Below are 22,631 nucleotides of genomic sequence, written 5' to 3'. Positions count from 1 at the left end.
GACAGCAACAGTGATGCAGGAATGGGGGAGGCCAGAACAACTAGGGTTTTCTGTCATCAGCAATGTCTCATATCCCACGTGGAGACCAGCAGGCAGCCAGAGCAGATTGCAAAGCCCTGATATTGCTCTCCTGCATTCTCTGCCCACTTGTCTGTAAGCAGAGGGCAGAAGGAGCCTTGGACAGTGAGTCCCGGCTGGGGTAGCCAGCTCTCTGATGGGGCCTTGCCTTCATTTGTGAGCTAGTTTCCAAATTTTTCCTGCAAAGATGAAGGCAGGCACGGTTTTCTCTCCAGGAGCTGATCCGAGACATCCTGCTGGGTGCAAGCCCTGGCACCCGTCGGGAGACAGGGTATTGCTGCTGGCTCTGCCAGGGTCCAGCTACCTGGTGCCTATTACAGATGTGTATGGGCTACTGGGGGCAGGGGTTACGTGGGGACAAGAGTTGAGTGGGGACAGGTCCCATGGTGGAGAGAGAGAAAGGATGTTGAAGCAGACTTGATATTGCACAAGGCAGTTTCGTGGCAAGAGGCAGTGTCCCCTGAGAACAGGATAAGTGGGGGCATTCTTATCCCAAACCAGGTTAATCCAAAGCCGCAAAGACCAGAAGGGATTCTTCCAAGGGGCAGCTCTTGGTATCGAGTTCAGTGTCTGCAGAGAGCCCAGGGCATGTACAGAGGCTGCTCTCTGGACTATGAGATAGCACGTAGCCATGCACTCCTGGGGCTAGGACACCACTGGTGTGGTGTGAGGACTATGAAGGGTTTTTACGTTACGCTGGGGAGGAGGGGTATCCTCATTGCCTGCCTTTGACACAGAACTCGGGTGTCCCGGGTTGGTGGAGAACCTGGGCAGTTCAGCTTCTGCATTCAAGGGGATGTAGGCTTTGTAGCCTGAGGCTCCCTGTAGATGATCCAAGTTAGATATATAAAGTTTATATAGTGTGAATACTCCCACATCTCTCTTGAACGCTTGAGGGCATTCAGGCCCTGAAGATTCAGCCCTTATTCCCTCTGTACTTTGGGACCTCCTTGGAGAAACTGGGGCTAACGGTGCTGCCCTGCCAGAGGAGCTCCTGGAAGGTTTTCCCTGCCCTGAGAGGAGCATTGGAAGTACCGCAGTAGCCTGCGTGGACTCTGCAGTGGCTGAAAGCCTTGCTGTGCCTCAGTTTCTGTGTGCTGTAAAATGGGGAAGTGGAATTTACTGAAATATTTTCTTTTTGAAGTTCTCTTTCTGTTACCTCCTCCCTGCTGTAGTCACAATGTCTCCCTGTGTGTATTCACCGCTGCAGTTGGGATCGTTGCTGTGCAAGTCACGTTAGGGGCTCAGGCATGCAGAGCATCAGTCTGTCTGGCTGCCAGAGCTCAGTGGGGGAACAGGTAGGTTTGCCATCCTAGTTCTGTTCACCCAAAGCTCAACTGGCAGTGACCAGATCAGAATAGCTGATTTGGGTACAGCTCGTAGCAAGACAGAGCTGTCGTGAGCATCAAGCACGTGCTGTTTCTGAACCACTTCCCCGTCTTGTCCCAGCCTTCTGGCTCTGCACCGCCTTCCTAGGTTCCCTGCCCTGTCAAGTCTGTCCCTATCCCTGCCTCCTTGATATATTGCTGTTACTGTGCTCCAAAACAGCCGGGTAAGATCACCGTGTCGATTATATGTCTGTCACAGATGTGCTGGCCTTGGAGTTCATCGAATCCCAAAGTCAGCTAAACTCGCTCAGCTAGAAAAGTGCGTTGTTGTTAGCAGATACATATTCATCAGGCCGATGGTTCTCTTTAACTTTCTTCCTTTCCTGCTTAGCTTCGTTTTTGCTTATGAATTGTATTACACTTGCTTCCATTAACGGGAGATGCATTGCCTCTGTCAACCTCCGAGTAATAACCAAACCGTCCCAAAGTGTCCACAGGGCCAATATATCTGATTGCGGCACATAAAATAGACCGGTGAGTGCCATCAGCCTGCGATCCAGCAGAAGCGAGCAGCAAAACAGTACTTTGTTAGACAGCTGACCTGAAAGACTGATACTGCTGCACTGGGCTCAAAGGAGTTTGTTTTCTGGCCTTGGTGGCAGGAGAGATGCTCTCTGAGTTTCCCAGGAATGATTTGGCTCTATGAGACCTCATTCTTGGTCGTACAAACTCTGCTTTAGAGCAGCCAGTGATGTATTGAATGGCGACATGGTATGAAAATCTCACTCTGCTTTTTCGGATAGATCCCAAAGTTTTTCAAGGAATCGCAGTCCCAGCAAATCGGGTGCTCAGTTTATGGTAGGCATCATCTGTCTGCCAGCCCGCACAAACTCTGAGCTGTGTGCCCCTGGTAATCCGGCTGTGCACAGCCCTCGTAAGCCTGATTGCAGAACTACGGTCAAATCCTGGCATCAGTTTTCACCCTCAGTCTCGCTGGTCCTGTCCTGTCTCGTTCAAATACCTTCTCCCCTGTTTGCTGTCTGGTGTGTGGGGCTCTACGGAGCAAATGGAGACTTTCCCTTGGAGTCATCTGAGCGGCCGTTCTGAAATTGGGCTCTTTTCACTCCCACTTGTTGCTGAACTCCCCTCCTTTTTACTGCACCCCTGTGTTTTGGTTTTAAGGCTCAGGATGTGCTATCCTCCCCTGCTTTATGCCCCGCTATAAGATGAAGACCTCAAGCATCACCACCACTCTCAGCATAGCAGCAGCGAGCGTTTGCGTAGCTGATGGTGCTGGTAAGGCTGGCAAGGCACCGTTTGCCGTGCGGGAACTGAACGAGGGGTCTCTGCAGCTCTCTGGGCAGAGGATCACAGCAGCTGGCAGATGAAACGGTACCGCTGGGCAGCTCATCCCATGCAGCACCCTTTAAGGAGAAGCGCAGAACGCCGGTGAGCTGAGATGTGTGTTCAGCTACAGCCATTGGGGCTTGAAGCAAATGCAAGCAGCTGCCTGGTGCATCCCCCCCCCCCCCTCCCCAGGGATGGTCTGCCCGGGGTGAGACCACTGAATTCAGCCTGTTAAACACACAGCGAGCAGCTGGGTGATGAGCACTGGTGAGTTGTTAGACTCTAATTAGCCAAGCCAGGGAAGTCTATCATCCGAGTGTTTTTTTTCTCAGTGGCTTGGCTTAGGCAAGCTCCAGGCATCATAGAATCATAGAATCATTGAGGTTGGAAAAGACCTCTAAGATCATCGAGTCCAACCATAGACCCAACACCACCACCCACTAAGTCATGTCCCTGAGTGCCTCATCTACTCGTCTTTTAAATACCTCCAGGGATGGGGACTCAACCGCTTCCCTGGGCAGCCTCTTCCAATGTTTCACCACTCTTTCAGTAAAGACATTTTTCCTCACGTCCAATCTAAACCTCCCCTGGCGCAACTTGAGGCCATTTCCTCTCGTCCTATCGCTTGTTACTTGGGAGAAGAGACCGACCCCCACCTCGCTACAACCTCCTTTCAGGGAGTTGTAGAGAGCGATGAGGTCTCCCCTCAGCCTCCTCTTCTCCAGGCTAAACAACCCCAGTTCCCTCAGCCGCTCCTCATCAGACTTGTTCTCCAGACCCCTCACCAGCCTCGTTGCCCTTCTCTGGACACGCTCCAGCACCTCAACGTCCTTCTTGTAGTGAGGGGCCCAAAACTGAACACAGCGTTCGAGGTGCGGCCTCACCAGTGCCGAGTACAGGGGCACGATCGCTTCCCTACTCCTGCTGGCCACACTATTTCTGATACAGGCCAGGATGCCATTGGCCTTCTTGGCCGCCTGGGCACACTGCCGGCTCATGTTCAGCCGGCTGTCGACCAGCACCCCCAGGTTCTTTTCCGCCAGGCAGCTTTCCAGCCACTCTTCCCCAAGCCTGTAGCGCTGCATGGGGTTGCTGTGGCCGAAGTGCAGGACCCGGCACTTGGCCTTGTTGAACCTCATACAGTTGGCCTGGGCCCATCGATCCAGCCTGTCCAGGTCCCTCTGCAGAGCCTTCCTACCCTTGAGCAGATCAACACTCCCGCCCAACTTGGTGTCATCTGCCAACTGACTGAGGGTGCACTCAATCCCCTCATCCAGGTCATTGATAAAGTTATTAAACAAGACCGGCCCCAAAACTTGAGCCCTGGGGAACACCGCTCGTGACCGGCCGCCAACTGGATGTAACTCCAGAACCATCATAGCAGAGCTGCTGTTGTTCGGAGCACCCCGAATGCTTTTATTCCTGCAAATCCGAGATAACCCTGTAGATGCTCAGCCCGTGCAGCATCCCTACGGGACCCAAAGGCTCTGGTATCTAGCACGCTGACTGTGGGTTGCAGGCTGATGTCCCCACTTTGCTTCCTCAAGCAAGTATGTTGTCATATAATAACGCTTCATCTTCATCCAGGTGCTTGCTAGCTAGAAACACGAAGTACATTTGATCTGGCAAATGTGTTTGCTCTAGGTTTTGAGAGGAATCCAAGTGACTTTATGCTTTTCAGACTTCCCTTTTCTTATTATTGTGGTGATGATGGTTTGTTGGTGTTCAAAACAATTTTCTCCGCCTGTTCTTCCCTCTGTTCTGTTGACTCTGAGCAGACTGTGCATTAGAGAATTATTTGCAGCTGCAGCCCAATAACTCACCATGTCACAGCTCTTTAATTTTTGCGGGGACTGTCCTTTGAGCTATAAGTGCTGAGTCGATGGGAAGCATTATAGTTATTTAATATTTATGCTGCAGGAGTGCCGGAGGCTCCAGTCAGTTCAAGACTCTTCTGGACAAAGTACTGAGGATATCCAGCAGCAAGCAGAATCAAAGCCTCACTTTGTTGATAGAAAAATAACTCTGTTCTTTTCTTCTCCTTCTATAAGCTAAATTTTTCGTTCCTTGTAGACTATTATTACAGTTGTCAGATGTGCATATATTTCTGTCAACAAATGCACGAAGAGACATTTGTAATGGTAGGGGCTGAGGGGATGTAAGTGGTGCCTTTGTTTAAACCAGTTGCAAGAAGTGAGTGAGAGCCTTTACAAACCAGGGATGCCTCCAAAAATGAGCGACAGGCCTCCCTGGGACTGAGCGCCAGTGCCAGGACTCTTTGGGAGAGAAGACCCCAAGGAAGCAGCAGACAGTTGCAGAAGCACTGGTAGCATGGCCCAGACTTAAATCTCTGAGCATGACAAGGAGAAGAGCTATTTTACTTGATTTTTGGTTGAAAGAGGTATGAAGCTGTAAGCAAATCGCATTGTTTGAGCCTGTGTTCAGGGAAACAGGAGTGTATGTACCTTGCAGAGGTAAACAAGACACATCCAATTCTCAGTTTCATTCTCAGATCTTTTGTAACCTACGTGCTGGCTGACTGCTCACGGCACGGGGCAGAAGCAGCCATCAACAAGGGTCTGTTCTTCATCGATCCCCAGGCAGGAGGGCTTGTTCCGCTAGGTGCCGAGTGCTCCGACTCGCTGGAGTACATTATATACTTAAATACACGTACAGGTGAAGGGTATAAGAGGCAGCACCTTTGTAACTAAGAATGCAAAAATCCATTTGATTTTCTAAATCTCTTCTGATCTGAGCAGAAGTGTTCACGTAGCCATAGTGATACCGGGATATACAGGAAGGTTTGCAGAAGAGAGGTACCTTTTCCTTAGACTGGCTGGTGCCTCTGAAGAAATCCTGCTTGATTCGCTGGAGTGGGAGCCAGTTTGGTTGCTTCATTGTAGCCCTAATTTAACAAAATGCCTCTACCAGGTGCCAGTAAAGGTAAGGGTTTTTTGCAGCTGCTTCCAAACTCTTATAAATTTTGTTGATAAGTGTTACTTGCTCCTTGCTCTTCATTGATGCTCTAAATATAGGCTACAGGGCTGTGGTTGAAAACAAGGAATGTAATGTTTGAAGATAAATGGTTTGCTGCCTGCTTCTGTTTTAGGAGGGAGATGTCTGGCCAAATTCTTCAGCTGAAATTAATGTGATCTTTAAACCCCGAGAAGCCAGAGTCTATCAACAAACGGTCTACTGCGACATCTCAGGTACAGCTCCTTTCTCCTGCTTCTGTTACCCACGGTGAAGGTGAGGCACTAACAGAACCAGCCCACTCTCTTCTCGTGTAATTGCTAGGAAGGGTCAGTGGTCAGCAGGGCGGTGCTGGCACATGCCCGCTGTCCCTGTGGTTTCCAGGCGGTCTCCTGTCCAAGGCCAGCCCTCAGGATGCCTGGCTACAACCTTGGATCACTGATCCCAGAACAACCAAGGCAGTGAAGGGATAAGCTTTCGTGTCATGGGTTTGCCAGTATTTGTTCTGCTGGGAGGTGTCTGTGAAGGCCAAAGAGCCACACAGCAGAACAGCTTTAGTGGACGAGCACTAAGTCCCTGTAGACCGTTTACCTCCAAGGTGAGTCTTTATTACATGGTTGCATCATCAGATTCCCGAGGTGGTACGAGCAGAGTTCCAAACGTGCTCCCAGACCCTGGATCACCTCCTGCTACCCAGACGCTGCCAGACCTTAGGTGGCTGAGCCCTCCTGAGCGCGGGGTGTCTGCGAAAGGACCGCCTCTGGCCAACACATGCTTTTCTCCCTGCGTGGGAATTGTCACCCTGGGGCTCCTAGTCTATGGTGCATACAGGTAGCGTTGCAGAGGGCTTGCTGTACTCAGCAGGGTGAACACCCTCCCTGGAAATCAGACTCGGAGCAGTCTGCTAGACAAGCTTTATGCTCACCCTGTCTTACAGAAGTGCTGTCAAGTCTTTTTCTGGGAGCGGTTATCGTTGAGCCACCCAAGTTATATACCATCTTTGCCCTTACAGAGGTGATGGCTTTGCTGTGCTAGCACGGGGCAGGGAGTGCTTGCAGCAAGCTGCGTGGTTCAGGTTACCTTGTCCTTCCTCCGTGTCTCTGCATGGTGCTGCTTAAGGTGTCTTCCAACAGTGGGAGAGAGCTGTCAGATTTCCATTCAGGGAACGTTATGGTTTTCCCCATCTAAGAGGAAGAGGTGCAAGACCTGTGGTCCTCCAGCAGCCAGGCTCCTGATCTGGAGGGTGCTGAAATCACTAACCCAGCTGCTTTGTTGCTTTCCTTACTGCTCCAAGCTGACAGATACAAATGTCATGAAACAGCTTTTTATTTATACAGTAATTGCACAGGGTTTACTTGGCAAATGCCACCTACGGTAATTACACAGGGCTTGTGTTAACAAACTGTCTTCCTGCCCACCAGCTGTAGTTGTTAGAGCTGTGGAAGGAAAGGAATGATTTGAAAAGTTGCTCCCAAGGGATTCCTTGCTCAGTGCCGTGCTCCTGGCTCTGGGACTCTTGCTCTGGTGATTGGGGTGTCCATCACTTTGCTGCGGGGACCTCCAGGGGTTGTGCCAGGAGAGCTTTTTCATTGCAGAGAAATAGGAAAACTACTTGCATGCAACCCTTGAGCCAGTCTGGGAGCTTTAGGAAACAGAGCTGGGCAAATGATCTGTGTTTAGAAAGAGGAGCCTGCACTCAAAAGACCATGATGGGCCTTCGGGAGAACTTAACTCTTCCACTGGCTCCTTGGAAGAGGACCTCAAGGAGATAATTTAAATTATGCACCTACTCCCAATCCTTTACAAAACAGAGCTGATCCACTGTATTGTCAGGGTGGAAACTGTCCCAGAGTCAAGGTCCCTGGGTGCGAAAAGAGTTTAAAGAAGAAAACAATGATCTTTAACTAGGGAGTCAATTAATTTTACTTCTTGATTCCTCCGAGAAGCGTGACTGCCTTCCTCGTGCATTGGCATGCCAGTCACAAACCCCTTTGGAGGATGGTTTGCAGATGGTGTCTGCTCCTTGCTGGGAATATTTGGAAGCTTTGCCCCAGTGCAGCACTGTGAATTGTGCAGCTGGATCTCATGCCCCACTGGAAAGGGCCTTTGCTGGCCTCCACTTTTTTTTTTTGCAGGTGCTTAGCAGATGCTTCTGGATCAGGTGATTTACAGAACTCATCAGCACTGGGCGACTTGCAAAGCTGGCAGTTAAGAAGTGGTTTGAAATTTGCTCTTGGCAAATATTTAGGCTCAAAATGAGCTTTCTTAGTTATTCATGCAAATAAAGCCCTGGCTCTTGAGTGCTGGAAGGGAGCACACGGTGGGGCCTCAGACACCTAAAATTCATTTTTAGGTTTGTCCGCACACAGAACTGTATGGGGTTACACCTTGCAAAACCCCTTTCTAAGCCACTCTTGCAGGGAGAAGCAAAATCCCAAATGATGATCGCTCCCTTACCTTGTGACAGAACTGTCCTGCATCATGTAAAACTGTTTATTGACGTGGTCAGGTGAGAATCACGTTCAAAACCAGTCACAAAACACGGGGACATTCTGTGAACAAGAAACCGAGTGTCAGAAAGCAGCAGGAGTTAAGGACTTTGGCGTCAAAGTCCTGTGCTGTTGGGCCACCTACACCCCTGTTTGTTTGAAAACAAGGCAGCAATGCCAAATTGTACACCCTGCGTGACGGGCCAAGGTATTGTTTCTACCGAGATCCAAATTCTCGCTCTACAGTACCAGGTGTGGATTTGGGATTGAGGACAAAGGAGGCTGTAGCCCCTCCATGCCCTTGGTCTGTGTGTTCCAAGACGCGTTATGGTGGGAGCATCACAGGGCCACAGCCCAGCTGTACCCAGGCCTTGGGCAAAGGCTGGATGCTCCTGAAAGCCCCAGCTCCAACAAAGAGGAGGACATACTCTTTTGGTTTGGGTTTTTTTTTTTCCTCTCAGCTCTCCTGAATGCTGCCTGTAGTTTAGTCTGCTCCTTCTCCTTTGGGAAGAACCCACTCTGAGGTTCACCGGGAAGGAGGGAGAGCAAAATTTCTGGGATTTCCTAAAGTTTCAAGTTCAAGGTAGGGGTAGGAGAAAGGATGGTTTCCATGGACCTTCAGGAGAGGATGAGGAAGGGAAGAACTGCCACTGATTTTTTTCGATCACAGTGGCCATGGGACGTGTCTCAGCATGATCATGGACAAAAGCTTGTCACTTAGAAGTCTTTGCCATTTCCTAAGAGCTTTGATGGCTTAGGCCTAGAGTTTTTAATGAAAATGAAGCCACATGTGATGCAAGATGGAGAAATCTTTTGACAGTGAGCACCCAATACTGCCTCTTTTATAATATCTGTGAAATAGAAATACACAGCCCTCCAATTAACGTGTGAGCTGTGAAACATAACTCTCATCTCTGCTATCAGCTGGGCTTTGGCTGGATCCACTTGAAAAATGTTGAATTCAACAAAAGCTCCCTAGCTTTTCCTTTCTGGCTTTGGACATTATCAAACATCCTCATCCCATGGCTGCAAGATCAAAAAGTCAGTAATCATCGAAAAGGCTGTTCCAGGAGAGTGTTTTCAAGTTGTGATCTAGTCACTGTGTTGTCACACCTGGGCTGCTCTTTGCAATAAAAAGTCATTTTGGACATTCTGGAATAACTATGCGGAAGACTATTTTTTAAAAGCAACCTTCGATCCCTAATCTTTAATAAATAGTGAGCGTTGCACAAAAGCAGCTTGAAGGAAAGAGGAATATTTTTGCACAAAAGCTACAGTGAAGGTTATATACAACTTCTGGGGCTCCCTTTTCCTCCTTGTGCTACTCGCTTTCCATGCGGAGTAGAATGGGAGGGCAGGGAGACCCAAGCTGAAATTCAAGCTAGGATTCAGGCACTTTGGGCTGCTCCAGTGGTTCAGAACAGCCTTCAGACTGAAAGATCCTGCACTATGTCATCTTAGCAGACTTACGGAAGAAAATTAGCATCTTAGAGTTTAGCTATAAGCCTTGCGGTCTCGATTACCTTTGCAGCAAGGGATGTGTGTATTAGCAGTGTATTTATGGCTTATCTGATAGTAGTGAGGAGGCTGGCTTTCCATAACCGCTCGGCGTGCTTCAGGTAAGGTGTCTTTACAAAGCTGAGCTCTTGGTGTCATGGCGGGAATAGGCGAGTGCTTCTCTCTGGAGATCATAAAGCCCTGTGTTACTTAGGCGCTGCTGCAGGAGGTGAGCCCTGGAGCACCCAGGTACGGAGCTGTATGTTAGGCGCAGGCGGCGGCTGAGGTGCTCTGCCTGCCCTAGGCAGCACTCGGATGTGCCTATCGCCGTCAGCAGGGAGCTTCGCCTCCCTTGGGCTCGTACTTCTCGGCTCCTGTGCTGTCGTCTCCGATTGCATCGGTACAGACAGCGGATTTTTATCTTCAGCTCTCTTTTGTGAGCTTTGTGCCTTCACTGAATGGATTTCAAAGCTCATCTAAGTGCATGGGAAGAAATTCAGAGGTCGTGTTTTAAACTCAGCAGCGCTCTTTAAGGGTGCAAACTGATTGCTGAATTATAAACCAGCCCAAGGGGTTGGTTAAAAATTAGAAACCAGCCCAAGGGCATGTCTCCTGAGGGAAGAGAAGGGTCCCGTATCTTCTCCTGGAGCATCTAGAGCTGGTCGCATCCAGCCCAGAGTCAGGGACTAGCATTGAGGCAGCCTGGAAAATCCAAGGCAACAGAGGGAATTACTGTACTGAAATGGAAATCTCTCCCCAGGCCGAGAAACGAGGCTGCCCCTGCGCGTCAAAGGGGAAGGCGTAGGGCCCCGGCTCTGCTTCAGCTTTGACCAGCTGGACATCGGGAAGGTTTTTGTTGGATCAGCCCACAGCTATGAGGTGAGCAGTAGGGGAGTTCTCAGGGGTTGGGGTGGATCCTGATGGCTCCCGGGGCAGCAGTGAGCCTCGTGGATCTGTGGGATTTCTGGCAACTCAGGAAGTTGTGAGCAGGGAGTATTTGACATAGTCAAATCTGGGGGGGTTTCACAGAACCTTGATACTTTTGATGGGGTCTGAAAGGTGTATATGTTGTTTGTGAAGCCCTCATCCCTGCTTTTTGGCAACCTCCCCTTGAGATCAGCTGGGAGGCTTCATGCAAAAAACCAAACCCCTTGACACATGAAAGCAACAATGGGTCAAAAAGATAAGTATTCAGAGGCTTTTGTTTCAGCCCTAGACGCAATGCAGCTTTGTACTCTGGGTGTTAAAAAGCAGCTGGAACAAATTTACTGTGTTTGAACTCAAGTCCATTGCAAACAGTTTTCAGTTAAGTGCATCCTAGCGATTCCTGGGAGTCGGAGGAAAGCCATCCAGCCTCCTGGCCCAGAGCTGTCCCTGGAAATTGGGAGTGCTTCCCCTTGCCGACCAGTCTCTCGCCACACCTTCAGATTTGGCGCATCCCTGGCTCTATAAAGAGCAAAGCGTTTCTTGAAATGAAGCGAAGGAACTTTCTCTATATATTTGCCTCCCCCCAAATGGTGTCAAGTCTTCTGCAAAAAAATAAGATAGAGCAAGCGAAAGAGGTAGAAAATGAGGCAATACATCATGCCAGACACTTTCAAAAACTTGATTGTGGCAGTGAAGGACACCTTAAGGTGTTTTCTTACCAAAATATTGTGCTCTCTCTGCATTTTTAATGCTGATACTTTATTGATTCTCTCTATATCAATTTCTTATTTTCATTACTTGAGAAAATGTGAATAAGTAGATGATGCTGTTAATGCTGTCCTAAGCAGCTAGACTGGAGGTAAACCTCAGCTCAGCATAGGATCCCTAAGTGCAATTTGTAACTAAGGTGTAAAACATGTGAGAGGAGAGAGTAGTTTTCAAGTTACCATTGTGGAATTTGAATACATGAATGTTTTCAACAGCAGCTGCAAAATTAAAAAAATAAGGGACGCATCTATGCTTCTGTCTCAGGTTTTTCTGACAGGTTTTGCGAGGACAAAAATTAGGGAAAAGGCATCCAAAGCAGATAGGGAAGTCCATGGAAATGGCAGGATTTCACCCTGCAGCAATCAAACTTCACAGATGTTAATTGTTTAATCAGAAAACAAATCGGCCTTCTGTAAGAAAGGAAGATTCCTTATGTATTTCTATTTCGCTTTCTTGCTGCTGCAGGTGATCCTGTTTAACAAAGGAGCCATCGATGCTCTCTTCAACTTGGTCCCTCCAGTTACAGCTCTGGGCTCCTGCTTCACCTTTCTCCCCCGGGAGGGCATCATCTTGCCGGACGGGCTCCAAGTCATCCAGATCTCCTTCAGTTCCACCATCCTGGGGCAGTTCACGGAAGAATTCAGGTTCAGTGTGAATGGATCCCCTGAGCCTGTGACCTTGACTGTCAGGTGAGGAGGGTTGTAGGAGCTTGGTGGGTACATCTGTAGCTATCTCTGGGTAATCATCTCCCACCTACCTCGCTTTATGACGGAGCAGAGAAAAAAGGTCTTGTCTAAGGCTTTAGTCTTGGCTCTGATCCTAGCATCCCCAAGTCAAGGCTTTTTAACCTTGACTCCAGTTTGAACTTTGCAATTGCAGCAGCAAATGAAGTGTAATTGTCTGCGAGAAGAAATCATAGAATCATGGAATAGTTTGGGTTGGCAGGGACCTCTAAAGGTCATCTAGTCCAACCCCCCTGCCGTGGGCAGGGACATCTGCAACTAGATCAGGTTGCTCAGAGCCCCGTCCAACCTGACCTGGAATGTTTCCAGGGATGGGGCATCCACCACCTCTCTGGGCAACCTGGGCCAGTGCTTCACCACCCTCAGCGTAAAAAATTTCTTCCTTACCTCTAGTCTAAATCTACCCTCTCTTCGTTTAAAACCATTGCCCCTTGCCCTATCGCTACAGGCCCTGCTAAAACGTCTGTCCCCATCTTTCTTATAGGCCCCCTTCAAGTACTGACAGGCTGCAGTAAGGTCTCCCCGGAGCCTTCTCTTCTCCAGGCTGAACAACCCCAACTCTCTCAGCCTTTCTTCATAGCAGAGGTGTTCCAGCCCCCTGATTATTTTCATGACCCTCCTCTGGACCCGCTCCAACAGGTCCATGTCTTTCCTGTACTGAGGACTCCAGAGCTGGACGCAGTGCTCCAGGTGGGGTCTCACCGGAGCAGAGCAGAGGGGCAGAATCCCCTCCCTCGACCTGCTGGCCACCTATGACTATGCCTCCTATGCTCTCAATACCCAGTTTAACTTTCAAAGTCTTGGGTTCCTCTGGGAAGCAGCTTTGCCTTCATGGTTGAGCCAGGGTGGCTCTGTGACTTTCCAGGACGCTGTCTGCACAGAATTTGGCAGCAGCAGGTTCCTTTTGTGACCCTTTGACATCTCTGTGTGAGGACCTGAGCTTTAAGTGACTACCCATGTCGGAAAAAAGTTTGACTGGTGGCTGTACAGAAAAGGTGTGGAGATGCCTGCTGCCCAGCCCAGGTACCCAGGAGCTGGAGTGACTCCTTCCTACAGGTAGCTCATTGCCCCTTGGGCCATGGCAGACAGTGTGGTGGTATCAGCTTTGGGCGGTAGGCGGTCTGGGACGTCCCACCTGAACACACAGCAAGGCCAACAGGGCTTTGGAGATGGGCCAGCCTGGGTGATTCTGCAGCCAGAAGCAGTGTTTTTAAAATCCTCTGTTAATAAACCACACAAAATGGGTAGCAGAAGCCTCAACGTCATCTCTCATGCTAATGCGTTGGGACAAGCTGTCTTCCCGGCTCTTGTGCAGCAAGTGCTACGGTACCTCCTCTCTGCAAGCCAGAAAAGTGCTGAGGTGGGAGATGGGGAGCTCTGCAGCAAGTACTGTCACAAGGACTTTGGCATTATCCCATGGGCTGGTGCCATTGCAAAAGATAATCCTCATCGAGCGAAGGGGAGAAGGGCGGAGAAACAAAAAAGCTGATGATAGGAGAGGCAAAGCTCACTTCTCAGGACCACAGCAGCATGCAAACTCGTCCCAGCTAGTCTTAACCGTGGGCTGGTGGGATAACGTGGTGTAGGCAGGAAAGCTGATGCTGGGTGCTCTGGAGCTTTGGGGCTGGCTGCGCCTCCTCGGCAGCCAGCCTCCTGGGCTGCTGCTGTTGGGAGGCACTAGATCAAGGTAGTAAAGAAATGAAAGGAATCTGCAGTCGATTTTACCAATAAGGTAAGGGAAACGGATAAAAAAGAACAACAAGGTTATTACTTTGCAAGAGAAGAGTGGTGAGTAGGTCTGTTGACCTCAGTAGAGAAACAATTGTGTCGGCTTTGTGTTTGGAGGGAAAGCGCTGCTTTTTTTGGAAATCAAGAGGGAACATTTCACAATCAAATAACTTATTCTTCTCTGTCCCTCCCCCAAATTGGTCACGGGATGTTATTGCATAAGCAGCTTTCCCCTTGAGCAAGGGCAGGTTTTGCTTGTAAAGATGTGCTTATCACAGGTAGAAAACGGTATTGCTTGGATAGCGCCCACTGCCTCTGCCCCACAGTGGCCTTGCTCCTGGGGAAGGAAACAGCTGTCAGCGGGATAGTTGTCTTTTGGCTTTCCCACAACCAGATGAAGTGGTCCTTTTTTCCCCACTGATGCCCTGGCTCCCAGTGCCCGGCATGTCCTCCCCTCCTCTGTGGCTGCTCTCTGCCCTGTTCTGCCAGCACCACCCTGGGCTCAGTGCAGACCTTATATCTCAGTGTGAAAGAGGACTGCTGGTCCTTTTTTATTTATTTCTTCTCCATCCTTGGACGACTCCTTCCTGGATGGTGGCTCCTATGCAGTCCATCTGATGGTACCCCAGCATCCCCACCTGCTCCCATACAGCTGTCCCTCAGCAGTAATTCCCTTTGCAGTCCGCTCCTCCCTGAGATGGCATCTGCCTCCTTGATTTCTGCCTTGCCTTTTTTCAAGGATCCCTACCCAGCCCTTATCTCTCATTCTCCAGCCCCACAACTCAAGCTGTTTGTTTTCAAATGCCTTTGAGATGTCCACCCACCAGGTCAAGCTGAGCCTCCCTCTTCGGGAGGTTTTGTGCACTGGATTTAGTCCTCCATGGAGATAAACTCCCAGTTCGTTTGAATGGAGGCGAGCTGGCTGGTGGGACACTGGGCTGCAAAGGAAGAAACAGGGATGAGCGTTCAAGTTGTTCCTCTCCCACCTTGCGTTATCCTTCCTGCTCTGCAAGGGCCCTGATCTCCCTTCACAAGTGCATTATTTAATGCTACTGTAAAACACGGTTGTTGCCAAAAGCACTGCTTTTTCCCCCATTTTCTTGTAAGCCGTACTGTTATCAGCTGTGGTGCACAGAGCTCTGGGTTGGCTCCTTGCCTGAGCCTTCTGAGCCGTCATTCAGGTTTAACTTACTTGAGCACGGGTACGGTGCACTCAGCAGAAATGGCAGTCATTTCCTCCCTTGCCTGGCAAGGCTCATCCTTGGCCGTTGCCCAGTGCGTTCCCCAGTTGTGGTTGGTTTGGAGGTAGTTTTCCATCGTCTCCTGGCAAGTGCTGTGACGGAAAGCATGTCTGCTCCCTTTGCTCCATCCCAAGTAAGCTCCTGGGGCTTGGGAGGTTAGGCCTGATTATGTGAGGTCCTTGGAGAGGGACCTTCAGCAGCACCAGGGATTTGCTACCTGACTTATTCTCAGGAACTGATTCAGCTCCAAGAATCGAGAATTAACGTTGGATTGAAACTCCTGAAGGTCAGTTTTTTCTGAGTGCTTTTTGACTACGCAATCAGAAGATGCCCAAACCATAGGCAATTATTCTTTACTTGGTAACCAACCTTACGAGGTCCTGAATGCTTGCTTTTTTGGTGTTTAGAAAGGGATGCTGGAAACTGGACACCGCAGATGAACGCAGGTCCCTCCTGCGGGATGCTGGGGTCTGTTCATGTGCAGCACAGACCAGTGGCAGTCCTGTGAATAAAACTAGAAGGCACCATTCGCTGTGGTCCCTGATTTAACTAAGAGGCAGAGTTGGCATTGATTGGCATCAACCGTGAAGTAAATGAATGAACGTTGTGCAGCTCCAAGTGCTGATTTCAGTGGATGTTGGTGAGTTTTGGAGTTTGGAGCCTGGATGCTGAATTTAAGGACGGACGAGGAGGTGTGGTGGGTTCAGGACACTCAGGTTTGGTTGTTTAAGACGTGTGTTGCTCTTGCATGCGTCGGCTGGTGCACTGGTGACAAGCTGATACTTTTCTCCAAGATTTGACTGTCCACTGTAGAACTGTTGCCGCTCTTGTTGCGGTCAATGGGTGTCTGGGCCCTCCCTGGATTCATGCCTCGAAATCCTGCGTGCCTAATGGTTGCGTGGATCAAGATCTTCTGAGGAAAAGATGTTCATATACTCCATGGAAACACCAGTTCCAGCTAAGAAATACCAAAGCAGGGAACCTGCAGCTGGGAAGGCTAGTTACAGTGAGTCCACTTTTGGGTGGACACCTCTGTGTCCGTCACATTACAGATGGGGAAACTGAGGCACGGAGCCATCACTTGTTCAGGGTCCTTCATCGGGCCAGCAGCAACTTGGGGGCATACCCTTGGCCCCCTGCCTTGACTTGGTGCCCTAAGCCACATCAGCAGCTATCAGCTGCTGACCACTTTGCTTTGGCTGCCTCCTGTCCACGTGGATGCCGTGCTGAGCACCAGGGTGATGGGTTGATTTGAAACCCACTGTGGTTCTGCGACCAGCTTTTATCCATCCGAGCGGTAACGAAAGCTGAATGCTTTGCACTTCTCTAACCAAGCCAATGTCTCCTCTGCCTGTTTTTGTCCTCACAGGGGCTGTGTCATCGGACCGACTTTTCATTTCAACATACCTTCCCTCCGGTTCGGTGACGTCTCCTTTGGTGAGTGTGCCCTGGGCTTGGACCACAGGTTGAGAGGTTTGTGCGTTACCAAAATGGAGCGCTTTAACATAAGAGCATCTGTCACTTGTGTTCCTCCATAGCAGCCTTCAGGGTGTTAAAACCAGGGCTGCTTATCCTTGGCAGGAGAATGACTGTGAAAGTCCTTGTCCCCGAAGGGCCCAGGGGATGGGACTGCAGAAGGGAGTTTAAGCCACGTACTAGCCTGTAGCTGCTCTGGGTAAATGTTCCTGTTGCAAGGCAGGGACACCATTTACCCACTTGACCTTTCGTGTGAGATGTTAATTAGTGCTGTGAGGGCACCTCGTTATCACCTACCAGGTAATATGCCCAAGCAACGGCTCTGCATCAGGCACTGATGTCCTCAGAGACATGGGCTCCTTCACCTTCCCTGCCGAAAGCCCAGCTCTGCTGACAGAGCCGGTGACTGAGCATCCAGAGCGTCTCCATTGAAATGCAGATTCTGGTTCTCCATCTCAGTCTCACAAAAGGCTTTTTACTGAGATGATTTAAAGTTTAAATGTGAAATCAATTGTGGATTGATTGAAGGGCCATTATCATTCTGCGCCCAGGATGCCTCTCTGTTTTCATGCTGTTCATGGACTTTTTAAGAAAACTCATTACCTTTCCTGAGCCGCTTCCTCCTGTCCCCACATCACCACTCTGCCACTTCTTTGTTTCCTTTTTGAATAAATAAAACAACAAGAAATACGCCAGGCAGAAATACAGTTATGTAACAGAGGGTTCATCCTACTTCATCTGATTTCATTAATAAGGCCTTTTCAGCTGAAAGGCAGCTATTGTATTTTTGCTTTTTAACTGTGCTGCTGACTGTTGTCTGCGTCTGGCGACTTCGGTCTCATTTGGGATTGTGAAGTCTGTGTTTGTCCTTTTTGTGTACCTCCTGCCTCCCTGCTGGAGTAACTGCTGGAGGTGGGCAGCGGTCACCCGTGATGGAGAAATTACCTGCTGTGTCTGCAGTTGGTTTTCCTCCCCATCTGTATTCAAATACCGCTTGGTAAGCAGGCTATGGGAGATGTCTCCTCCTCACAGAGCTGGCCAGCCAAGCCAGATGTCCGCTCCAGAGCAGGTTGTGGGCTGGTGTCCTGTCTCTGGAGAACGTCCCCCCCAGGTGTGGTTGTATCACTGGTGCATAATGAAAGCTGGTATCAAAGCTAAAGTGATGTAAACCTTTGTGGGCAGTAATCAAAGCCAGCGTGCAGCGTGGATGTGATGTCCCCATTTGTTAGGTAAGGTGAGACACTGTTCCTGCTAATTTCTAAGCAAGCAGCAGGCTTGCCTCCTCTGAAGCGGGCTGCAGATTGTTACGCGCTCAGTCTGGTTGCCCCAAAACAGGAGATACCTTAAGGATCCTGCCTAGAGAAACTGCATTAGAGTGCTTTGCATCATGCTATAGTTCCCAATTTCATCCATCCTTTCTTTTACTGTAGCTTCTCCTTGATGACAATACACTACTTACATATATTGAAAACTGTGGGATTGTTCACGGAGTTAACAGGGAATTTCATGGATTGAATTTTCAGAATGAATGGTCTGTCTGGATGCACACTCGTAAGTGAGAAAAAATTGGTGCTGGTTTTGGGGGCATGTGAGAGAGCTGCAGAGTTAGAGAGAAAAACTTCTGGTGTTCGGCATCGCTAAGAGCGGGCATTGCCAAGGAAGCAATCTCTGTGATCAGCGTAAAAGGGAACTTAAGTGACGATTAATTCCTTGCTTAGCTTCTCAATTAGCTGTAATTCAGATTGAAAAGAGCTAAACTCCAAGCACAGTTTTATCACAACAGGATATTCACACCAGGAATCACGGGATAATTGGTGCATAAATTCCTATTTGTGTCATTTTCCTAGGCTTTCCTCGCACCTTGTCGTGTTGCCTCACTAACACCTCCTTGGTGCCCATGACTTTCAACCTTCGCATTCCTGGAGACGGCTCGGGAGAGCCCAGCGCTACCAGTTTTGTTCAGATGTCAGACAACACTCGCCCATCCTGGAGGAAGGGAGCCCAAGGTCACGTCAAGCCAACCGAATTTACCATAAGGCCCTGCAGAGGGACCATCCGCTCCCAGGGACTCCTGGATATCCAGGTATGGGAAGATTCTGGCCATACGTGCTTCAGCAGGTGGAGCTGAAGCTTCACTGATGTATGAGAGGGCTTTAGCGCTGCTAGCGTAACGCGAGTAAGATATATGCATTAGTGTTAGGCTTTTGTTGGCTGGGTTACTCCGGCACATTTTTGGAGGAGCACCGTTTTGTTTCCAAAATCATAAGCTGAAGGTCTTGTACTGTATAGTCGAGTACAGAAGCCATTCATGTGTATTTGAGAGCTGCTTAGAGTGATTTCTGTGATTTAAAGTGGGCAGAGGAAGGCTGAGGAGAGAAGGTGGCTGTGAAAAAGAGAGGTGTCATTGTATAAAGCAGTTCGTTTTTCTTCCCGGTCTTATTTCTTCTCTCCTGTTGAGCAGAAGGAGCTGCATTCACTGCAGTGATCTCCAGTGGCGACTGAAAAAGCTCTGGCAGCCGTGACCTGCACAGCATCTGCTGGGCCACGTTTTGTCCTCAGCTTCCCACTGTAAAGCTGAACTCATTCTGTTCAAGTCAACAGGTTTCCTCTGGATTTATGCTATTGTAGTTGAGATTAAGAACTGGTCCCTTAATTTTAATACAGTGGTGAGTAGAGCATTAGTCTAATAGTGCTTTAATTTAGCTTACATATGCCCTGATAACTGCACGGTGTATTTAACAAAGCAGATATTGTCAGAAGACTTTTATTACTCCCAGAGACCGTGCTCTACACGTGGACCAGCAGAAGAATTAGGGCAAAATCCTCCCTTTCCTTACTGTGGAACGAGAACCAGAGGACACCACACATGGACGATTGTTTTTTGGGAGCGATGAAGTATTTGATGCTCTTCTCTTTCGCCAGGTTACCCTGTGTTCCAACACTGTGAAGAGATACGAGCTGGCACTGGTGGTGGACGTGGATGGTGTTGGCAAGGAGGTGTTGGCATTGCTTCTCACAGCCAGGTATCGGCGCTTTCCTTGCAGCTCATCGTCTCTCCTCGTGCATCCACCACCAGCACGCTGCCTTGCACGCAGTTTGCTGGCTCCAGCTCCAAACGAGAAGCGTTGCTTAATGAGCTATTTCTGCCCAGCTAGATATGAGAACAGCAGTGCTTTGAAAGCAGCCCGTGTTGAGAAGCACCTGTGCTCAACGGACAGGCATGGCCCTGAGCCTTTTTCTAAAGGGAACAGTAATTATATTCATTATTGGCCTGGTTTTTGGTTCTTGAGGTGTAACAGATTTCCAAAGGGCCGCCTCTCCTTCTTCCTGCAAGTGGTGGACTTGCGCTGGGTTGCGACCAAAATGCAACATTCATTGGGACGCAGCGAGCAGCCTGCTGAAAGCTGGTGTCTGGTTCAGTTAACGAAGGCACGTGCAAATGGGGAAGGGGCTTATGGCGGGACTGGTGAGGGAAAAATGAAGGCAAGATCTTATGAAGGGAAAAATAGTCCTTGAGGTGGAAGGTGAGCTCAGGTTTCTCTGCTTTCCTCTGGTTCTTTTGAACATTAACGTTTTCAAGACTTGAGCCAAAAGTTGTTCTTGCTGCAGCCGGATTCAATCCTGTTGTGCTGCAGTGAGTGTCAGTTTAATTACAAGAGAGATGCAGTTTCCCTCTCCCAGGCAGAGTCGTCCAGTCAGTGCCTGGGCTGCAGTCTTGTAAAATAAGAAAATACGTGCAAATGGGAACAGACGGCGTATGGACCCGTGGGGGTGAAGGACCAAGGTAGCTACAGAAATGGGGCAAGGGTGACCACTCACTGCGTACGGCGGGTGGTGGCTTGTGCCCTCCATCGCTGGGACAAGTGGCTGAGTCTTCAGGCAGGGCAACAGCGGTATGGGAGAGGAGGGAGTCATTTTTACTGAGGCACTGGAGTCTTGTGTTCCCTGAGCCTTGGTGAGCACTGGTCTTCGGTGGGAAGGCTCCCCCAGAGCTCACGCCTTGCTGGGGCCATTGGGAGGGTCCTTGCAAGCCTCCTGGGGCAAAGGTGCCCATCAGACAGCTCTGAGACGGGGCACGGTGCTCTGCCTGGGCACTTGGCCACACTGGCAAGCCTCTGCAATGCTGAGACTCAGAGTTTGCCCCTCCTTTACAAGAGGTTGTTGAATAAAAGTGAATAAAAAGAAGTTAAAGGCGATGTATTGCTGTAGGGACAATAAATGTCTGTTTGACAGTGACAAATGTGTTATGCTCCATTTCACGCTATCCGAGGAGTAAACAAATTCTACATTCTCTCGGTATCTCTAATTCCCTTTTGGTCATCTCTTTGCCTAGATGCGTAGTTCCTCCGCTGCGAGTGCTCAACCCCATCGTGACATTTGGACGGTGCTTTCTAAAATTCCCTTATCAGCAGATGCTGACCCTTGTGAATGACAGCGATCTTCCAGGCTGCTACGGGGTTCTTCCTCAGGTTTGGCATCGCGTCCGCCTCCTGCCCTCAAATGTTATCGAGGGGTTTGTTAGGAAAAAAAGGGGGTTGGATAAGACCTTGCTGGTTTATATTCAAACCTAAAGGTTTGCTGAGAACAGGAACCTAGCTGAATATAAACTTTAGGAAGCAGTTAAATAGGAACCTACCTGAATATAAATTTTAGGAAGCAGTTTAAACTCTTTAGGAAGCAGTTTATATTCTAGTCCTTGGAGTACTTTCATGCAGGAGAACTTAGAGGGTCATGAAAAGCTGCTGCAAGGAGGCTGCCAGCACAGGAGTGGGTGTTTATGGATGCAGCAGCTTTTGGACCCCCTCAGGATGCTAAGCCCTTACTAGTCTTCCATCTGGTTTTGTGCCTTTCTGCTTTCTCCCGGGGATTTTTTAAGAAGTGTGTATCATTGTGGTAGATGTCAAGGAGTTTAAAGTTTCCTCAAAGGTCACTCTGAAGTTGGGTTTGATTCTGTCCGTTACAGGAACACAAGGAGGATGCTGCTGTGCGGTACTCCAGCCCTGAGCCGTGTGGGATCATCCAGCCTCACAGCTCGGCAGAGGTCCCGTTTACACTGGAAGCCCAGGTGACAGGAGAGCAGCACACTGTTGCTCGTGTCGCTGTGTTTGGGAGCGAAGGATCCCCACTGGTGAGCGCTAGGGGAGATGTGTGCCTTTGTGCACACTTTGTGTGGTGGGGCGTAAAGCATACAGGGATTCTTCCTGGCAAAACAAGAACTTGTTTTATATATGTAATATATGGCTGGTGTGGACAAGGAAAGAAGGGATTCATGGCATGAGCAACAGCTAATGCCTAGAGAAGAGGAAGGATGGTATCCTCTTAGGTGATAATCCAAGTGTCTGGCACAGCATTTAATTACGGATATGTGAGACGGGATAACGAGCCTAGTCTGAAACCCAGCACCATCCCTGGGTCTCATACTCTGCTGTGTCACTAGATGAACGGCAACTGCTGCTTCATTAGGACTTTTGTTCAGGAGCACCCAGGGACCTCCCTGAATCCCGCTAAAGCGAGCGCTGTGTAAGAAACCATGCTGAAGTGATGTTTTGTGCAAAGCTGGACTTAAGCTTTTCTGAAAGTCAGGCCCATCCCATCTGAGAAGTATCCATCAAATCTCTTTGCCAAAAGCCCCAGCCAAAGACACGAGCGTCCACACTGCTTGCATCTGGAGCACAGAGACTTTTTTTTTTTTTCTACCAAGCTTGGAAATGGAAGAGGCAAAGCATTCCTGGACTGAAGCCTCCTAAAAGACGTTGCTCGCATTCGGGCATACACAACAGCGGTAACAACAACAAAATGTAGGCAAGAGAACGTTGTGTGTTGTGTCCTGGCTTCATCTAGCTGAAATCTAGAACAAATTTAGTTAATTAAACTTTAATTTAAAATGATATTAACTTTTGAAGCAACTGTTTTAAAATGTCTTGTCATCTCTCTGAGCATGAAAGAGGATGTCAGAGGATGGCTGGGAACCTTAAGCTTTCTGTAACGGAAAGGAAGGCTGACGTTTTGAAAGCAGTTTAAGGGATTTAAACTTTC

General features: G+C 49.2%; 1 protein-coding gene across 1 annotated transcript in view; it reads left to right on the top strand.

Annotated features, from left to right (window-relative positions):
* The window catches only part of HYDIN (HYDIN axonemal central pair apparatus protein), a 154,942-nt gene that overhangs the window by 43,203 nt on the left and 89,108 nt on the right, over positions 1–22,631 (top strand). The window contains exons 10-17 of the mRNA XM_076349217.1: positions 5,863–5,962; positions 10,473–10,591; positions 11,873–12,096; positions 16,489–16,556; positions 18,443–18,678; positions 19,518–19,618; positions 20,929–21,064; positions 21,559–21,723. Coding sequence (XP_076205332.1) covers positions 5,863–5,962; positions 10,473–10,591; positions 11,873–12,096; positions 16,489–16,556; positions 18,443–18,678; positions 19,518–19,618; positions 20,929–21,064; positions 21,559–21,723 — 1,149 coding nt within the window. The remainder of the gene's footprint in view (positions 1–5,862; positions 5,963–10,472; positions 10,592–11,872; positions 12,097–16,488; positions 16,557–18,442; positions 18,679–19,517; positions 19,619–20,928; positions 21,065–21,558; positions 21,724–22,631) is intronic.

The sequence above is a fragment of the Aptenodytes patagonicus genome, chromosome 11, assembly GCF_965638725.1.
Source record: "Aptenodytes patagonicus chromosome 11, bAptPat1.pri.cur, whole genome shotgun sequence".
NCBI classification, from domain to species: Eukaryota; Metazoa; Chordata; class Aves; order Sphenisciformes; family Spheniscidae; genus Aptenodytes; species Aptenodytes patagonicus.
Note: the sequence above shows the minus strand (reverse complement) of the source record. Positions and strands in the feature narration are given on the sequence as shown.